This window comes from Ammospiza nelsoni, chromosome Z (assembly GCF_027579445.1).
Source record: "Ammospiza nelsoni isolate bAmmNel1 chromosome Z, bAmmNel1.pri, whole genome shotgun sequence".
Classification (NCBI taxonomy): domain Eukaryota; kingdom Metazoa; phylum Chordata; class Aves; order Passeriformes; family Passerellidae; genus Ammospiza; species Ammospiza nelsoni.
In genome coordinates this window covers 30,544,991-30,565,059 of record NC_080669.1, presented here as the reverse complement: position 1 = coordinate 30,565,059, position 20,069 = coordinate 30,544,991, and the positions used below count along the sequence as shown (strand labels likewise).

Here is a 20,069-nt window from a genome sequence, read left to right as displayed (position 1 = left end):
GACAGGGGAGACAAAATATAATGAAGGTTCATGAGCTGAGATAAAGACTGGGAGAGATCACTCATCAAATAGCATCACAGGTAAAACAAACTCGAATAGGGGATATTAATTGTATTTATTACCCACAAAATCAGAGCAGGATAATGAGAAGTAACATAAATCTTAAAAGCACCTTTCCCTACTCCTCCCTTCTTCATGAATTCTACTTCTTCCCCTCCAGCAGCATGAGGAGATGGTGAATGGGGGCTACAGTCAGTTAATCACACGTTTGTGTCCCTCTTCAGGGAGAGTAGTCCTTCCCCTGCCCCGGAGTGGGGTCCATACGACAGGAGAGAGTTCTCCACAAACTTCTCCAATGTGAGTTCCTTTCATGGGAAACTGTCCTCCACAGACTGCTCCAGCCTGGATCACACAGTTCAGTCTTGCAAGGACAGGCCACAGGGTCACAGATCCTACCAGAAAACCTGCTCCAGTCTGAGCTGCTCTCTCCACAGGTCTGCCAGGGGCCTGGGCCTGCAAGGGCCTCCCAAGGGTTCACAGCCTCCTCTCAGGCATCCACCTGCCCTGACATAGGTCTCCTTCCTTCATGGGCTGCAGGTGGATCTCAGCATCCCCATGGACCTCCATGGGCTGCAGGGACACAGCTGCCTCATCGTGGGCTACACCGGGGCCTGCAGGGGAATCTCAGCTCTGATATTTGGAGCAGCTTCTCCCTCTCTTTCTGCACTGACCTTGGTGTCTACAGGGCTGTTGTCTTCTCTGGCCACACTTACATCTGCACAACAACTTCTTTTTCCATCAAATATGTTATTCCAGAGGAGTTATCACCATTTCTAATTGACCCAGACTTGGCCAGTGGCACATTTGTCTTTGAAGCTGCCAGGAATTGGCTCTACTGAATACAGAATTTCTCATAAAGTACCCTTGTGTCCCTTGCTGATACTAAAACCTGGCCACACAAACCCAATACCGTACCTTCCCAAGATAGCTGATTGTTAACTGATTTTCACGCTTCTGTAAATACTTGCAGTGTAAGTTTATTAAAATCTTCCTTGGAGGACCACCACTAGTCCTTTATCAGGTCTAGTAGCCCAGAGTGAAAAAGCAGGCAGGATGATCATTGATGGACTGCCCTGCAGCCAATACCATGCTGGGGACACGATGTTTCCATGTCCCCCTCTCCCACATGTGTTGGTTTGAACCAATGTTGTGTTGGCATCTCTGAGAGTACATCTGGGGAAAACACAACTGCTTAAAAGGTTTTAGCTCTGCCTGCTGGGTAGGATACTGAGTGTTGGACTAAAAATTGTCATGACTGGATAACTAATTTCACTGAGGTTTACAAACTCATTTTTCCTCTCTTGGGCAAAGCCTTGGATTGGGTGGTTGGGACTTTTTTTAAAGAACATTAAAAAAGTCAGGATTAAGTAGGAACTGGAATTCCACTTCACATGGAATAAAATAATATCTTTCATCTATACAGGCTTTTTCCTCTGAGTGCATTCTCAATGGTGCGCACATCGCATCATTCATGCCTATGACACACAATTGTTTTCTTTATAAATACCTCTTACAGGATAATCTCAAGTTCAGTAAAGTGGCAGAATGAAGAGCCTTCATGTTTTATTAGCTGAATGAAACTTCTTATTGGCACCAGTTACATGACACCTGAAAGATTTACAGAAGCTGCTTAGTGTTTATTGTAATCATGATATCGCCTTTGTGCAATCAGAAAAATTAGATATGTAAGATCCACTGGTAGCTTTTTGTAATGCTCTTATTAGTGGCCTATCTGAAGCTTTTCCATGCTTCTATTTTTTTCCAGGATTGTAAAGTTTTCAAGCGGTTTAAATTGTATGAAGCTGATATTTAGACATTGGAGCTGCTAGATGCACAGATGCTCCCTATGGAAGTGTAATTAGCCTGACTCTGTGCTCTGCAGGGGAGAAGTTTACTGTAAAAAAGGAAAAAGCTGCTAGCATCACCTGCTCTGCCGTAGCATTTCTGTGTGTCTGACACTACCTTCCAGTCCAAATGAAATTCTATGATGACCTGTCCAGAAAGGCTTCTATGATGTGATGAATTTGCCTGCAATTTTGACATGGATGATTTTCCATTTTATTATGACAGGTGAGTTAGGAAAAAAATTGTTCTAGACACCCTCAGGCATCAGTTTAATGAGTGCAGGAAAGAGATTTTTTTATCCTCTGTTAAAATCAGCCAATGCAGATCCTGCTCCGGTGCATATATTGAGCTGGGGTTGGGGCATAAAAATTGTGGAGAGAAACAATATCTCAGTGGAGTAAACAGCATCTTAAGGGTTTTTTAAAATAGCATTATAGTTCATATACAGCCAAATTTTCGGTGCTTCAGTTAGAAATAGTTGAATGGGTTGAACTGGAGCTGTTGGAGACAGCAAACTTACTGCTAACAAATTTATGAAGGTTCAGAGGGATTTTGCTGTTGCAATTAATTTCCATGTGATGATGTCAGATACTTTGATGATAGGGAAATAGAAATTTACGGCGGTGTACTGACTGCATGACTTTTTATAATCTTTTAATATCCCATAGAACTTAAATATTTGAGCACTCTGTACCTCTTATAGAGGGAAATGCTACTTCACCGCTTTCTCTATGGAAGCTCAAACCACCTTTGGATGAGTTTGAACTATTTTACTTGGGAAGAAGGTAAGCTAAGAAGAAGGATGATAGAGGCTTTTAAAACTGATTTTCATGGTCGTGGATTAATCTGTGGTTGTAGTTCCTTCGTGAACACCTCAAGCATTGTGTTGCTGTACCCTTGCTGTGCACCAACTGAATCCCAATTTTAACTCAAACTTTACTTAGAACCAAGCACAGATGTACATACTTTGCTTCTACCAATGTGTCAGAGATCTGTGACTCAGGGCTTTACCATGTCAGTTAAACAAGATGATAAGCAGGCTGTCTTTTGCTGCTTCTTGTCTCCAGTTAAGACTGTATCCTCATTAAAAAAACAGACCAGACTTTATTCTGGCTGGCCTGAGAATTTGAGCATGAATGTGGGATCTGGGGGCTCATTCTGCCTTTCTTGTTCTTCCCGGAAAGAAATCTGGTTTAGCTCTTGCACTCAATCCAGCAATGCAATGTAATTCGGATATGACAGTCTGTCACCAACATGTTTCTTTAAAACACAGACCTAAAACGTCCATTAGCTGCCAGAAGTTGCCATTATAAAAGTCTCTTGCTAATACCGCCCTCATCGAGCAAGATTGCTGGCAAGATTACAAAGGCACCAGGTATGTGTTAAGTAAAACCTAAATAGTGGCAGATTACACTGTAGCAGACTCAGGCAAGCCCAGCACTGCAGAAGTTTCTTTAGTCAACCAGCTTGGAGACACAGATCTATCATCAAACAGACAACTTTAAGGAGGGATGAATGCCCATAGAAATGGAGGGATGTTTTTGTTTATTTCCCTTTGCATTAATGTATATGGCAAATGCAAACTACAAGAGAGGATAGTTTTAAGTGTGACTGCTATGACCATTTAGGCCACTTCCTAAGTACGGACTTAAATGCCTAATATTTTGTATCAGAAGTTGAATCTTTTGTTCATAGTTGTTGAGAGAGGACCGCAATAACTTTAAATGAAACAAAAAAAAGGAAATCATAAGTTGCATCAGCTACAAACATTTTTCTGAACATTAACAGAAAAAATTCTTTCCTTGTCTGTTGTATACACAAGTACTGATGATAAAATTTTTAAATGAGGAACCTGAACTTACATTAGTTTTTGGGACCTCACATGATATATCCCAGAAAACCCCTGAGGAAATTGGCTGATGTAGCCACCAAGACACTCTCCATGATGTTTGAAAAGTCATGGCAGTCTGGTGGAGTTTCAGGTAACTGGAAGAAGGGACACAATGCACCTGGTCTTTAAAATTGATAGAAAGGAAGATCCTGGAACCTGCTGACCTGTCAGCATCAGCTCTGTGTCTGGGAAGATTGTGGAACAAATCCTCCTTGAAGCTGTGCTTGGGCACATGGAGAATGGGGAGGTGATTCAAGACAACCAGCATGACTTCACCAAGGGCAAGTCCTTCCTGACTGACCCAGTGGCCTCCAGTGATGGAATGACAACACCAGTGGAAAGGGAAGGGTCGTGGCTACCTCAATGCCTTTTTAGTAGGACCTGCTGTGCAAGAACAAGGGGTAATGGTTTCAAACTGAAACACAGTATATTTAAACTAAATACAGGAAGAATATTTTTATGATGAGGCCAGTGAAATACTGGAATAGATTGCCCAAGTACATGGTAGATGACCTATCCCTGGAAACATTCAAGGTAATGCTGGACAGGGCTCCAAAGAGCCTGATCTAGTAAAAGGTATCAGTGCTTGTAGCAGGGGCATAGGATTAGATGGCTTTGAACATCTCTTCCAACACAAAGTATTCTAAGATTCTATGACTCCATCTAACAATAGAGGATAAGGGCGATCTTCTTCTAGGTTTGCAGAAGAATTAACAACTTCATTAAATGAACCAACAAAATTAGAAACATTTAAGTATTTAAAGGTTATTTAATGTCTGAAAGAAGACCTATAAGCAGCAGGAGGAAATATACTTTTTTGCTTTCCACCTGTGTTTAGAAAGTTTTTGTCTTGAAGGGAAGATTATTCTTGCCAGCATTTGTGTCATTGTCACTTCTGATCAGGACAACACAATACCCATGGGCCTTCATCACTCAGCAAATATGTTTGCTGTATTACTTTATGCTCAAAGCAAGTATGTTTTTCTTTCTTTCTCTCTCTCTAGTCCTTCTTATAGGCTAACTGCTCGGAGTTTCTAGCCATTATGTTGTACATGTACATTAAAATTTACCATATCAATAATTTCTGTGAAAATACCTATTTTAATGGGATAAGAGAACCTGACCCCATTAGACTGTATTATGTATCAGTTGCCTTCTGGCTGTGAATACCATTAATGCTGTACATTTGCTGTACGTGCTGTACATGTCTTTCAAGTAGAACTCAGGCATCTGAATCACTCACTGACTTTCTTGTCAGAGAGCTGCCTCATGGATGAAAGTGTTGGATGACTGTAGAAATTCCTAGTGGAAGTGCATTAACTTGAGTGCTTTGAACTAGTAGGGTAAAAACAAGAACGTGTGGAAATCTCTGAGAAGTCCTTAGGTGGGTTGTCTCCTGTTGCATCTACCCTTTTACCAAATTGTTCCACAAGTTGTGTAAATTTTCTTGGGAGCTTGGGGTCAGCAACCAGAATGCACATTGGTCACTAGTGCTCAACAGCTCTGAAAATGAAAAGCCATATGGACCAAGGAGACTGTTGATGCAGAGAGTCAAAAAATCCCTCTTACGTGCTGGTGTTAAGGTAACTACACAAACCAATGACCCTATAAAAGAAATAGGTCTGAAATAGAAACCTCCTTCAACATAAAGTAAGCCCCGTGAAATCAGTACCAATGGTTCCTCTGATCCTGACAAGAAGGCTGCCAGTGCCAAGAGTGCAGCTGGAATCCCTTGTTACTCCCCCATTTGACTTCATACTCATGATCTTGTGTAGGCAGTTGGGAGACATCTGTGATTCTCATCACAAAACCAGATCTTATGTTCATCCTTTGGAGCTATTTTTCAATAATCCCACCACTATTTTGAAACTTAAAGGTTTTAAAGAGAGTTCACTATTTATTTTCAAGGACATTGAACCTTTTGGGGAATTTGATAGGTAGCACCTATCAAGAATTGTAAAGATACAACAATGAGCTCCTATTACACATCTGCAAAGTGACTACTCTTATATGACCACTTCCTCCTTGTCTGCCATGGTTTCTCCATTAGCTGAGGCTGCAGTTACCTACTAACAGCTGTGTGAGCCCATGAGGAGCTACCTGTGTCCTTGAGCAGCTCCTCTGGCTAGCTGCACTGGGTGACTGCATGCACCAAGGCAAAAAACCAGGAGGTAATAAAAAAATGTGCAACCTAACACACAGGTTAATGACTCCTTCTTCAAGCAACGTAGGCCCTACTCCCTGCGACTTCACCCCTGTACCCATCATATATTCCTATGTGTTTTGTACATATCTCAGTATTTTTAGGCCTCATTAAACAAGAAGTAGTTTGCTTCAAAATTCCACCACACACTATTTGTACCATGTACATGTGAAGAAACTGGCCTCTCCTTTGGAGATTTATCTTTGGAATGAATTTCCACGCTCATGGTCACCACAACCACTTATGCAAAGAGATATTTGGGGTGATTTTTTCAACCAGGTTACTCAAAAATTGTTAAAAAACATATTAGCTGTATATTCTGGGTTGTTATTCTTTCCTGAAACATAAATGCTGGTGGAGAATAAAAAGGGGACCAAAGAAATGTCCTGCAAGTCAGTCTGTGTGGGAGCATAGACCTTTCAACCAAAATGAATCCATCCTACCCACAATCTATAAAATAATCTGTAGCAATTTTCAGCCATAACTGGAAAATTCCTTTCTGTTATTTTAAATTTCTGTTGGTTAGATTAAGGATGAGTAGTAGCATTTACCAGGCTTAGAAGTATATTACTGCTCCTGCACTTATTCTTTCCTAAATGTGACCTTAAAAGAAGAGTTACTCAAATTTCTTGTTTGATCAATTCTTAGAGCTGGCTCTTTGGCTCTTAGAGCTGATCTTTGCCTACTTCAGGCTGTTCCTAAAGCTCAGCTCTCTTGGGTCTTCTTGGTGACTTCTTAGAAGGAGTAGAAATCAGATTTTGGATCTTTTGAGCTCAATCCAAATTTGTAGGAGAGGGCACGCTCTGTGGGAGAGGATCCTTCACAGGCCTGTGAGCATGTCAGCTCCATGTGACAGCTAGAAGCATTTTGGGCAGGAAACACTTTCACATATCAAAATTGAAGATGAGTTGACTATGCTGTTTGGAAATGAATGGGTAGCACCGTAGCAAGGGGAGAACAAATACGTAGTGAGACTTTATTATACCAATATGTATATTGGTATAATACAGTCTCACTACATATTTTATACCAAAAAGATTCTTGGAAGAACAGATAAAAACCTGAAGGTTTTTGTGCTGCTTTTAAATGGGTGTATAGCTATGGTGTTAGCCTAGCTGGACCCTCAGAGATATTGCATGAAGCTGGAAAATGGACAGCCAGCACAGGCCTCTCATCAACTCACTAAAAGAAAGTTCACCACCCAGAGCATCATATTGTTTTTCCTCACCTTAATAATTCTATGATTTGAGATACACTGGTATAACTGATATACTAGTCTATTTTATTCTTAGTTCCTGAAAGTGTTTTCACAGGCAGAGCTATTTACTCATAGCTTTTTATAAGGTTAAAGCAACCCTTCAGTTTGCCTAGCAGCAATTCTCATCAGTATTCAGGAGCAGAAAGACACAGTAAAAGAGACCAGGCAGCCAATATGACAGTGCCTGTTCCAGTATATTTTGAATTATTAAAGAAATATTTTTTATATCTAAGATAATTACAAAGGCAGAATATCAAGGTCAGTGCATGAGAATGTTAAGAAAAAACAATAAATGCCACAGATAACTAATTTATCTCTTGGGAATGTTATTTCACACACTGACACATTTTCCTCTTTATCATCAATCTATAAGACTGAGTTCTGTGAAGTACTTTAATTAAGCTATCATCAGGTACTTATTTATGGTGTCTCCAAATGATGTTATCAAAATGCAATAGTTTTTTTCCCTACCTCCACTCTATAAAATATCCTAAGACCAGAATATTTTACAAACAAATATTTTCAAGCCTATTTTATATGTTTATCTTGAAAAGCTGTCAAACTTTAATTGCCAGCAGCCAGGGAAAGCATATACTCTTGAAAAGTAACAAGTCCCTGTTACTTCTTTTCATCTGGCTATCTGATAAAATTCCTTTAAAATTTGTATTCAACACCTCAGAATCCATGCACACAGGGCTGGTATAATTTGTCTTTCTGACACACTTAACCCAGCAAGTGAGTTCCTTAGTCTCTTTGATAGAACAGTAAGATTAAAGGCAATTATTTCACTTTCTCTAAGACTTTGCACAGTGATACAAGAATCACTACTCATCCCTGCAGTAGGTCAGACCAAGCTTATTCACTTTCTGCAAGTTTGATTTAGCATGAGTAGAATGATCATATGAAAACCACTCAAACAATTATATATTATTTCCCATAACTTTTATAAATGTTGTCTGTGAAAACATTTGTATAATTGTATGCTACTTTTACCAGCCCAAGATTTTTCTTTTTCTTAATTGCCGAGGAAAAGCTGTCTCTCATGGATTCCATAGTAAGAGCAGTCTTCGCTCTGAGTTGACAATATGCTCAGCCTTAGTTCATACCGAGAGATACATGGTTAGTAGCCAAAGCAGCAGATAATAGCAGCTTCATCTTTTGAAAATTACATTTGAGAAATCCACACCTTGCATTCGAATACTCGCTACGGTTTGCTTTGAGAATGTTAGTTTTTATCAGTACTGTGAGGCTCAGGAATCCAGTCATTAGTGCTATATTCAGTCTCAGACTTGTATCTCCCTGCAAAGTTTAAAAGTCAGTGTTGTTAACTTCTAATGATGCCATCTCCTGGTGACTGGTGCTTATGCTGATGTTGTTATTGAGGAGCAGTACAGAGGAGATGGAAAATAAACAGTAAAACTCACAGGACTCATGAAACATGACTGAAGTAGGTGTGTGTTCACACTAAGGATTTTGTCTTGGAATATGGAGCCAGACTGCAGTGGCGAGTGCTCTGTTAACTGCAAGAAAATAATCAGTGCATCAGTTGCTGAGGGCAGGTTCTCTCTTCCTATGCACTTGCACAGTGCCCAGCACAGAAAAATCTCAACCTTGGTCAGGGCTTGTAGGCACATTAGAGACTACAGGCTGCAAATACTATGACTGTGTTTTAACACAATGGTGCTGATTGTAATTCATGTACATGGATTTTAATGTTAGTGTTTACAATTAATCAGCCCACAGCTACCTAATAACGCCTCATATTCTTTTGTTTTCTGCAGGATTTCTCTTTCTTCACTTGTGCCACCTCCATTGATTGTGACATCAAAGCCTGCTCCAGAACTGCCCTCATTTGCTGGACATGTATGCATGTACACACACTCCCCAACATTCATGCCACAGTGCCAGCTCATTTGCTTTATAGACTTTTAACAAACAGCCTTTCTGCAAATACTAAGTGAATCTAAATTCTTAACACTGGTGTTAACACTGGCATTTTTGTCTCCTGGTGAAAGCTGCACTGTCTGCATTGGAGTAGTTCTGTGTAAAATAGTAAAAATGGCTCTGTCATTTTAATAAATTTATGGGCTTCAGTATCTTCCCATGTGATCCTCTGGGAGAACAAGTTACTCATAATTCTTGCTTTTATAATTAACTGAATTTGCTACATCTTTCACTGGAGTGTCTATTTTTGTATGTTAAATCATACCTGTCTATATTTTTTTCCTGAAATTTCTACACATTTCAGCATCATTTACAAAGAGAAAATGACAAAATGCTATGTAATATTCTGTTAATAGTGTCACTACTGCCAAGTAAATAATGATATTTTTCTCTTGTTCCCATGGGATTTTGTACTGCCTAGATACTATAATGGAAACTCAGGAGCAGATTTTTTGCCCACTGGCATTTAGTTTTCACATTGTCTCTGCATGTTGATGTACTTTTGAAGCTAAGACTGACAATCTTTCTAACTAAGCTGTTAACAGTAAAGCAATGGTTACATAACCAGTTTTGGCTTGTCTAACTGTGGCCCCCCCTTCACTTTTGCTGCCTGTCTCTGTTGCATCCCTCTGTCAGTAAAGATCTGGGAATTAAGCCAATAGAATGAGAAAAGAACATTTCGGATGGAGAAGTGAATGGACCTGTCTGACTGTGGATGATACAACAACAAAGAGGACAGCGGACACATGCCTTTGTGGTCCTGTTGTCTACTCAAACTACTTGAGAAAGTTGTAACATTGGGTGCATATACTTGGCTCCTTGAATTCATGTTTGCTACTTCGTTTTACCTGCATGGGTGATTTCCTTTTCTGTGATTCCCTGAGTTGTTAGACTGGAGTTTGGCCTCCATATATTTTAGCACTGTTGAACTTTTGCAGTTGTTTTTGGTTAGCATAGCTAGTGATAAGCATATCATGTGTGCTCAGATAAAAGAACAACGCGCATAAGAATGAACTTAATTGGCTTTTGTTTCAGGTTATTGCACTGCTGGAGACGTACTGCACAGCACATCTGCACAAGTCTTTTTCCACACAGAGAGTGTCCACACAGAGGGTGCTGGGGTATAGCCTCTGTGAAGAAGAGTGGAAGGCAGAGACACAGAGCTAAGAGCATGCTGCAGTATTATTTCCACTAAGAACTGATGTTAAAAGCAATAAGAAATTTCTGTCTCTGTTACCAAAATGCATCATAAATATCATTGACATGATTTAGCAAACCAACACCAGCCTAACAGAGAGGAAAATCGAGCTCAACCCATTTTAACATCACATGGCCTCCATAACACACCTTCAAAGCTAATTAGGTGTACTGGCACATTGTTTCCCAGGAGATTTCCTTCTTGTGCAAGAAATATCTTCAGTACTGGTGCTATATTAAACAAATTTGAGGTGAGGAAACATAATGTGGGGATTGGAAGAACAAGACCGACATGTAAGCATAGGACTTGACAAGTCTGATAATATTTTGGTTTTTTTTAAAAAAGGTTTTTGTCCAAGAAACACTCCTTAAAAGAATTCACGTACAGAGTCAGGTGGAAAGGTTCTTTGACACCAGTTTTTATTTTTGATCCTGACTCTCTGCTTGTGGTGCATAAAGATGCTTTTGCAAATAGTGTCTTTTCATCATTATACCACTTCTTTAATTAATTTTTTTCCTGATACTCCTTTTCATATTTTTGAAAGGACTTAATCTTGATGATTCAAAAACATGTAACACTATTTTCCCCACAAAACTTCCTAGAATTTGACAAGAGCTTTTATGTCAGCACAGGAGATAGAGCTATTTGTTTCTTTGGTGAGAAAAAGGTTTCTTTGTTCTTTTGTTTCTTTCTCATATATATGCATATATGAGATTTATTCTTGTTTGTAACACTTTGTAATGATTTATAAGTAGGATGGATCACAGGAATCTTTCTGTTTATTGGGAAGATACAAACATCGTATTGTGGAGAACAGGCAGAAAGACACATTGCTGGTAAGAGATGCAGGATGTTATGTGCCATTCCTACAAAGGAATTTAATGATCAGCACTGTTTGCTGTCCAGTGACAGAAAACTCTGTGAGGATGGGTTGAAAATGACTGTCATAACCCTGCCAGAACCAGTTCTTTGATTTGGAGCCTCACAGGTTGAATGTCTATTTCTGCTCACAGAAAGCCAGTGAAAGGTAACAAGCCATGCCCCAGACAAAGTGTGAAGCTCAGAGAGGTGTCTCAGCTGTCAGAGAAAGAGATCTGAGTCCTTGGGACCAGCTGCTGGAGGCTCAGCTGGACAGTGTGCTTCCTTTAACTGTAATGCCAGTGCCTTTCTGGCTGTTTGCTTTTGAGACTTTACCAGTGCTTCTGCCCTCATAGTACATTCCCAGCATTTCATCCAAATGTTATCAAACAAACAGTACCTGAACTGAAGCCTCACTTCATTTTGATTATAAATTGTAGTTTTGTAAAGATATGGTTGGGTTGCAGCAGATGAAGACAGCTGCTAATGCAGGCTATTTCTGTACCACATGTACCTGAAGATAAATGCTGGACCCAACATGCATAAGGCATCTGGTTTTATTCCAGTGACATATGGCAGCTTCACGACCTTATCAAGAAGTCACCCTCACAGCAGCATAAGCCAAGGGCAAGGTCAATCAGCCAAATGCAGCGGTAATTACAGGTTTTATTATCTTCTCTGACCAAGAAGGTGCTTTGCAATCACAAGGAGTACTCACAAAGCTGGGTAATTTTGCAGAGGGCAAGCATACAGCTGCTGTGTTGTCGTTAAGTCTCCCATGTTTGTACATGACTGTGCTGTAAAAGATGAGGCAGACGGTGAATTACAGATGATGATTGCAGGGTTAGATAGGTTTCCATGACATATACTCCTATAACTTTGGAAAATGCTCCTAAATATATGCTTTAACTTTTACCTTCTCCTGTGTGGATACAGGAGTTGGACTTGATGATCCTTTGGCTACCTTCCAACTCAGAATATTCTATTATTATGTGATTCTAATTCACAGGGTTACTCAATATGTGAGCCAGCCTGCTGTATTATATTACCCTTCCAACTGATGGAAGACAAAATATAAAGTTGCTGTATATTTGCTCAGCTGTATGAAATTTGTGGGTGTAATGGCCTGACACTATGAGAGTTAATGAGAGATGAATAGCAAAATACAACCTTAGCAATCTCAAATATGCCGATTAAAAACAAAAAGGACCCCCAAATAACTCTGGATAAACAAGTGTGGGAAATTGCTTCTAATTCTGTTTTGGCTGGCTTCTGTCTAGGTGAGAGAAGGCTATTGGCACCTATAGGTACCATTAGCACTTCTCAGGGGCAACTGAAACCTTGATGGGCATAAAGTCATCTCAAGAGATAACCATCAGATACTCAGAGAGACACATAAGTGACACTTCCTCAGTATCTGGTACCTGGAAGTTAGCTTTTACAGGTTTGAGTGTGCACCTTGGTGCACTACATGGCCTTATGCAAAACGAATCCCTTCCTTTAAACGGGCAGCGTGTTAAGGGCAGATGGCAGCATCGCCTGCAGGTCTGTGCCTAGCAGCAGAGCTCCAGCTCCCGGGCTCTTGGCTGCAGAGAAGGCAGCCTCTTCACCACGTTCTTACTCGGTTTGGGCTCTTATCAGCTGTGGCATGCCCCTAGGAGTGATGGAGGCTGGAGCAATTGCAAGGGCGAAGCCACTGAGACCAGCTGCAGGCAGCACCATTTGTTTTAATTCTGGAGTCAGCTGCAAGGAGGAAAAGATCTTGGGCTCTTGGGGCCCTGTGGATGATCCGATAAATACTTCTCTTTGAGGGCCTTCCCGCTGCCCAAGTGGAGCTGCATATAGAGAAGGCACATGCATGAACTTGCTGCCACAGATGCCTGCTTTGCTGGGATGTGCCATGTTTGACAGAGTAGTGGTCTGCGAGTTAGCATGGTACTGAAGAGTAAGCATTGCTGTTTGCTATAAACAAACCTTGGCAAAGTGCCTGTAATTGCACTATTAGAAGGGAGGCCAGGCCTAGATGGTAACAGGGGAGGAAAATAATGCTTTCTTTTATCTGCTCTTGCAGACAGCTGGAGACAGATAAAAGCGGAGACAGTTTTAACCTAAGCAAAGATTGTGACTGTATGCTTTCCTTTGTTCCTCAGTGCTTTCTGTTTTCCTCCCTCTAAGTTACATTTTTATTTGCAAATGAGACTATGCATGGGGCAGCTTCTGCATGCTTTTTCATTTTCCACTCTTCTTCTTTTACTTTAACTTAAGGAGATAGGTTTTTCTTCTAATTTGACTCCTGTGGCTGCCTCTGCTTCAGAAGTATGTGAGTAACACAGACTGAACTTCTACCTACGCCTCACCAATTCCAGAGCTCTGACAAAAAGACAAGATGAATACCATCCACAACTGACACTGAGGGAGTAGTTTTGCCATAGTATGGTTGATATAAAACCATCCTGAAGCAGAATTTTCAGATTTTCCAGTAACAGAATGCAATGGGATAAGATAGAGAGGAAGGGAACTGTTATCTTAAAATCAAAGAAACAAAAACTGTTTTTTCATCCAGAGAAAATTTTCAAATTCTGGCATTCAGAGTCAGTAATAAATTGCACTGACATAATCAAAACTACTTATGCATCTAAGTTCCCCATGCAATGCTTTGAGACTGTAGAAACAGGACCATGCATCTAATCTGATGCCCTGCACTAATATTTTGGTATGGCAGAAAAATACTTTTTTTGCTAGACATTTCAGTTTGTCTAATTCTGCAAATCAGACCAACCCAATAATGAATAGCTTCATTGGGGTGACTCTTGCAGGCACATAGGTTCACCTGCATACAGAGTTATTCCAGTTCAGATTTTCATGATTAAATCTGCTGTGGGTGTTATTGAAACAGAAATAGCTGTAAAACCTGTATTAAAACACCTTTTCTTTTGCTAATTGCAATCTTTAATGGCTCTGTATATTTTCTACAGGGATAAAAAATAAATATTACTTCAGATGTATTTTTACTGTGCTATGTATTTTCCTTTAAAAAGTAAAGACCATTTGAAGACTTTACAAGATGTATTGCTTACAGACTTCTCAGGTATACTTGATGGCATACCTGAATGATATGGCAGACCAAGATGATTTCACAATGGCATTCCTGAAATTTCAGCCTCTGTAAAATAAAGGCACAGATATTTTCCTCCAGGTGTTCTCTTTGATATATATTTATATCCTAAGATGGTCTGTGGAAACACAGGCTGATGGGTACAGACCAATTTGTGTGAAATAGTGACAAAAGGACCATTTCTAGTTAGTGTATCTTATGTGAAGTGTGAGAAGCCTTGTCTCTCAGCACAAGTCTGGAGTTGGGAAGGAGTAGTCTGAATATTTGCAGTATTGAACATGAATATGTTTTTATACAGTAACTCTCTATAAAAGTCTGATTCTGAGTAGTCATATATTTAAAGGCAGGCACTACATTGTGTAATTTGTTGGTATTGCATCCTTTTCTCCTTAAGAACTGGATTGGCTCGATTTGCAGCACCTAATTAATAAAGGATTAAAATTTTAAGGATTAAATATATTGAATTTTTAAAAGACATTAAGAATTTTCTTTATCAGTGATGTCTTTTTAGTCAATAAAATTATGAATCTGATTGTTTCAATGTGGTACTTCCACTCCAAAAGGATGAAGATACATTTTAGGTTTTTCTTTGTTTTTTTTTTTTTTTCAAAACAAACCTGTTTCTGCTTTATAAACTTGCGTTAAAGTGCACTTACAAATATTTTGTATTTTACAACCAAGATATACTAAGTTTTAAATTATATATAAATCAATATATAATTGGTTATTGCTGTAGAAAAAGTTAAGCAAAGTTGCCCTTCGCTGTCACTTTAAAAAAGGAGACATTCATATTTCTAGGGTATAAAAGTAAATCCCCAAAAGACAAATAACCATCCCTTATGTGTTCTTAATAGACATACGATTCCTGCCAGGCAGATTATGCATATGTACAATTTTGCTGTAATGAATAAGAAAGAAGAAGAAAGAGGAAGAAGAAAGACTATGTAACTTTTACGATTCTTTATATTAGAGCTTGAAAGATATCTACTCTTAAACCCCTCCTTATGGCGTCAAATTACTGTTTGCTCATTCTACCCTGTGCTTTTCTTACAAGATAAAATATAATGACAAATGGTAGATAAGAATTTTCAAGTTTAAATAAAGTTAAACAAAAATTTTCAGAAATGAAATAAGTTTTATTTGTTATAAGAGTTGTACTGTGTACAAAAGAAATTACTATAACTTACAATACTTCAGGCATAGAATATTGGGGGTGTTGCTTCCACTGGAAGAGCAGTATTTTGAGAATAAAGAATCGTTAGAATCAGACACTGATAGCAGTATTAATATAATAATATAATAATAATAAATACTTCATATTCATATAATCTGAATTTATAATAACCCAGGTATTTCAGCATTAACTAATACATCTTAATCTGCCTCCAACATGCAGGTAGAAGAGTCTTCTGTAGCTCATAGAAGAAATGTATGATTCATGGTGAGCGTTCCATCAACCCTGAGTATTTCCCCTTGTCCAGTTTCACAGCTGCCAGCTAGAAGAACTCCAGAGGATGGCGAGCAGGCAAGTGACTGAAATCACTGTTTGCTGTAATCTTAAACCATTAGAATACAGTCTGATAATTTCCTCTGTTTCCGATGTCAGTTCTTAAAAGAAATAAAATCAAGAAAATAAAATGGCTAATGAGTAAGTAGGTAAATTTGAAAACATAAGGTTTTTCAACATACTTGAAAAGTCCTCTGACATCTCACAGGTACTTAAGTTAAAGGTATCAGCTGTTAAAGCCAATCAAAGGGACTATTCTCAGGGGAGAGATGTAAATAGATGTCCCATCAATGATCGTTTGAGGAGCAACTGATAGCACTTATCAGCTCTTGCAGGCAATAATCTCAGAATAATCAAAAGTAAATACCAAGCAAAAGCAAGAGGAAGAACTTCACAAGAGGTGAGCACCCAAGCCTGAATGTCGGCTTTTAACCCTTCCTTTAACAAGGGATTTAGCTTTCAGCAAAAGCAGAGAAGCCATACCCTCTTGTACGTGAAAGCCACGGAGTCCCTGCTCAGAGGATTCTCTCTCTACTGAGACCTTAATTGCCTCTCTTAAACTGAGTTCAAGAGCAGCAAGCAGTTGATTGCTTTTACAGAGCATAGGGTGACCCATAATGTCTTTTGCTCCAGTATGAGGAGCAATAGGGCTGATTCAATGCTAAGCATGTAAAAAGTTTAATGAGCATGTTGTGTGATAAATTTAACTGCTCAATACAGAAGACTCCGAGGAAAAAGCTGTTCTGGTGGATTTCTTTTTTTTCTGTCTAGGGTTACAAAGGTAGGAATGTCACCTTTTTAATGTTTTGATTTACATCTGAGATGGTGCTACAACTCAGAAGTCACAGCTTCAAGGCATTGATACTCAGGTAGGAATCTGGTCAGGAAACAAGAGACTGCTTGGGGTGCAAATGAATCTTGAAACCCTTTAGGTCTGTTGTTTTCTTACCCTGCTAAGGAGTGATCTTGGCACAACCGAAGGAAAGCACAAGATAGGATTGAGATATTATGGGTGGAAAGGGCAAGAATATTTTGCACTGATTTTGCCACAGAAGAGAAAATATTATTAAATCCTTATTAGTGATCTTAAGAGTATTGAGAACTGTCTGGATCAGTCAATTCTCCATGGAAAATAATACCAATATAGCAATTCTTTAAATCCTTGTGCTAGTTGATAGACTATTTTCAAAAATATTCAACCATTTATTCAGGGAATTTCACAGGCTGATGTAGTAAGACTACACTTAAAATGATAGAATGCTTTTTAGGAGACTAGGTGGCACAACTTTACATTGATCAGAATAGTGGTTACACATTTTTTAGTGATGAGTGTGTTCAGACTTTAAAACTCATACAAGAATATTCTGAAGATTGAGATACAGATCTTAAAAAAATATTCAGATTAGTTTTGAGTCATTTAAGCATGATGATTGATGATTCTGTGTATTTAGTAGACACAACTTTATTCTCTAGTGAAATCCCAGTTTCTATTTCCTCCACACCACTATACACTACTGTTTTTTCTCTTTGCCTTAGAAACATGTGTTGTGCTTGGATTTAGTTTACTTGTACAAATTGTCCCGGTTAAGTGGGAAATCATAGATGTACAGATTTTGCAGAACAGATAAGTGTTTAACCTCTGTAATTTTCAATTGGAACGGTGGGAAGTTTCCTACTGCACAGAATTATGAATATCTGAAAGTGTCTTTTGTGCTGTACTATATAGTCAAAGAGCAGTGCTTCTTACTGTCTCACTAATTCCTTCTCTAAAGCAATGCAACCCACTGTAGAAGTCCAACTAGGGCTCATACTGCATCCTCCAAATACCCCACCACTGCAGAAGGCAATTCTGCCACCCAGGAGTGAAAAATGCTTGATTGAATGCCATTTCTTACCGCAGTTACTCCGCCTTATTTCCGAGAGACAGTGCAGTGTTCCATAGGCACACCGACACAGCCAGCAGTCCTTCAGCACCCAGACGCCGTGGGGAATGCTGCCGCAGTTTCTGTCAACGACAAGGGAGACATTCCGTACATCCCTGACCCCAGCACAGAAAACAACCCTTCAGAGCACCACACTCATCTCCTCTGATTTTGGACTGGTTGTTTTTACCCTAGCCGCTCATCATATTCGCAGTGTCTGCCGGTGAAGTACTTCAGGCAGGCACAGAAGGTCCCCAGGATACAAGTCCCTCCATTCTGGCAGCAGCGTCTGTTCAGTTTTTTACCTGCAAGACAATATTTACAGAGGTTAACAAGCATCTCAGGGGCTCTGGACCTCACCTTTTCCTCTCTTGTTCTCTCAGGTCTCTCCAGTTTCCAAAGTCTCTTAAGGATATCTAGTTTTATTGTCTTTAAAGACAATAAAATTATATGCCTGTTAAGAGTGTTTGTTCAGCTAAACCCAGTTTGTTTAGTTAAGGATTAGAAACAAGCTACTAGGGATTACAGGGTGGTGAAGGAACAACGCCTGGCAAATTCTGTAGCAGTAGGACGTGTTCAAGTGAAATATTTCACTGTGACAGATGCAGGTTTCAATCACACTAAGAAATGAGGCATTTTTATTGGGAAGTGACACCTATTTTTGAATACAAACTGGGAAGTTACTTGGTTTTGAGGTGGAGGAAATGCTTCCTTAAGCTTTTCTCAGAGTCCTGGGGTTGAGCACCAATCTAAAACTTTATATATGGGAGGAAACAGAATACATTTTTTTTTTCCTGTTAGTACTGTTGCTTTCAGGTAGCTTCAAACTTTTTTATAAAATTAACATTTTTATGGCCATTAAATATCGTGAATTCTAAACAATGAACAGAATGTTACAAAATTTTACAGATGCTCTTGTAAACACGAAGTGCCAAGAACTTCTTCATTCTTAGTATCCTTCCTTGTTTTTCCTTAACAATTTTGCAAGTGAGAGATCTTCAGTTCTACCTTAAATTTTTATCACCACTTATTAAGTGGCCATGGGTATAATTGAAATGGGTGGTCACAGAAAACCAACAGGCTGGAATCTTCCAGGACAACAGTTATAGCAATACCATATTAAAATTTTTAAAAGTAATTTTATGTCATTGTTTACAAAAATAATGTTACTTACTCTCTGTAATTCCAGTGAAAGGTACTAAAGACCTGGAACTCTGTTGCTTTCTACTTTCGTAACTCTGATTCATATCACTGAGCGCATTTGTAAAGGTCCCTTCGTTCTTGGGCTGCTGCTTTAGCGCTGTAGCATTGAGACCTTTCACAACTTCTTTCCGTTCTTCTTTTTCAGGGCCTAGACAAGAAGTGCAAATATGTCAGGGAAAGGTAGTTTGTGATGAAGAAATGCGTACTGTAAGTGTGGAAGAAAAACACAGCGTAGCGGGGAGAAATATGAAGTTCACTTACTTTTTTCTAAATGAACAGCCTGCCAGACCAGAGTCAAAGTGAAAAGAATTCTGTAAAAAAATAAGAGAGAAAAAAAAGATCAAACGAGAAGTAAATTTGTGCTAATAAGACACAAAACGAATGGTGAGTGTGTGAACTTGTAAAAGGAATGAGCATCCCTGGCTAGAGAGGGTCCCCGACATCTCAAGCCAACTTACCTAACATGATTTCCCCAGCACATTTTCCTGCAGCCAGAAATAGCCGCGAGGTCCTCCGGGAGAGCTTGAGCAGAGGAAGAAGTCCAGAGCCCTCTGCTTCAGGCTGTTGCACCGCAGACACGGACGGACAGGGAGAGCGGGGCTGGCGAAGTTTCCCTCCTGCCGTGCAGCTCGCAGTAAGGCTCAGTCTCCAGCCGGCCGAGAACATCCCTCGGGGCTGGGACTCCCCGGCCAGCCCCCGATTTACATGCACTGCTGGAGGGTGGAGCAAGGTGGGGACACCTACTGCTGGGGGCAGAATTAAGAGCCCATGAGCCCAGCCAAAAGCACAAGGCGGCTGGAAGATCTCAGGCCCAGTGTATTTCTCAAGACAGAAAACTTTGTACCACCATATAGTGCATAGGAAAAACAAACAAACAGACAAACAAACAGACAGACAAACAAACAAACATTAACCAGAACTGCAATAGGTATATCATAAATGGGAGTAGGTATACATGAGGAAGGTTAAAAAGCCTCAGCTCTACCTACATGCCTTGCCTCTGCCAGGGTTTTCCACCAGGGATCTGCTTTATGAGATTGTACTGCTTTGCAGCAGAGATCCTTA

At 39.6% G+C, this 20,069-nt stretch overlaps 1 protein-coding gene across 1 annotated transcript; it reads right to left on the bottom strand.

Annotated features, from left to right (window-relative positions):
* Window positions 1-15,855: 15,855 nt before the first annotated feature.
* On the bottom strand, window positions 15,856-19,568 carry LOC132086923 (cryptic protein-like). The gene is made up of 6 exons (XM_059492888.1): window positions 19,463-19,568; window positions 19,266-19,315; window positions 18,976-19,152; window positions 17,992-18,106; window positions 17,775-17,884; window positions 15,856-15,980 (listed from the first exon to the last, which is right to left on the bottom strand). Exons 1-6 carry the CDS (start codon window positions 19,483-19,485, stop codon window positions 15,856-15,858), a joined length of 600 nt encoding a protein of 199 aa, XP_059348871.1. The 5' UTR covers window positions 19,486-19,568.
* Window positions 19,569-20,069: the final 501 nt, after the last annotated feature.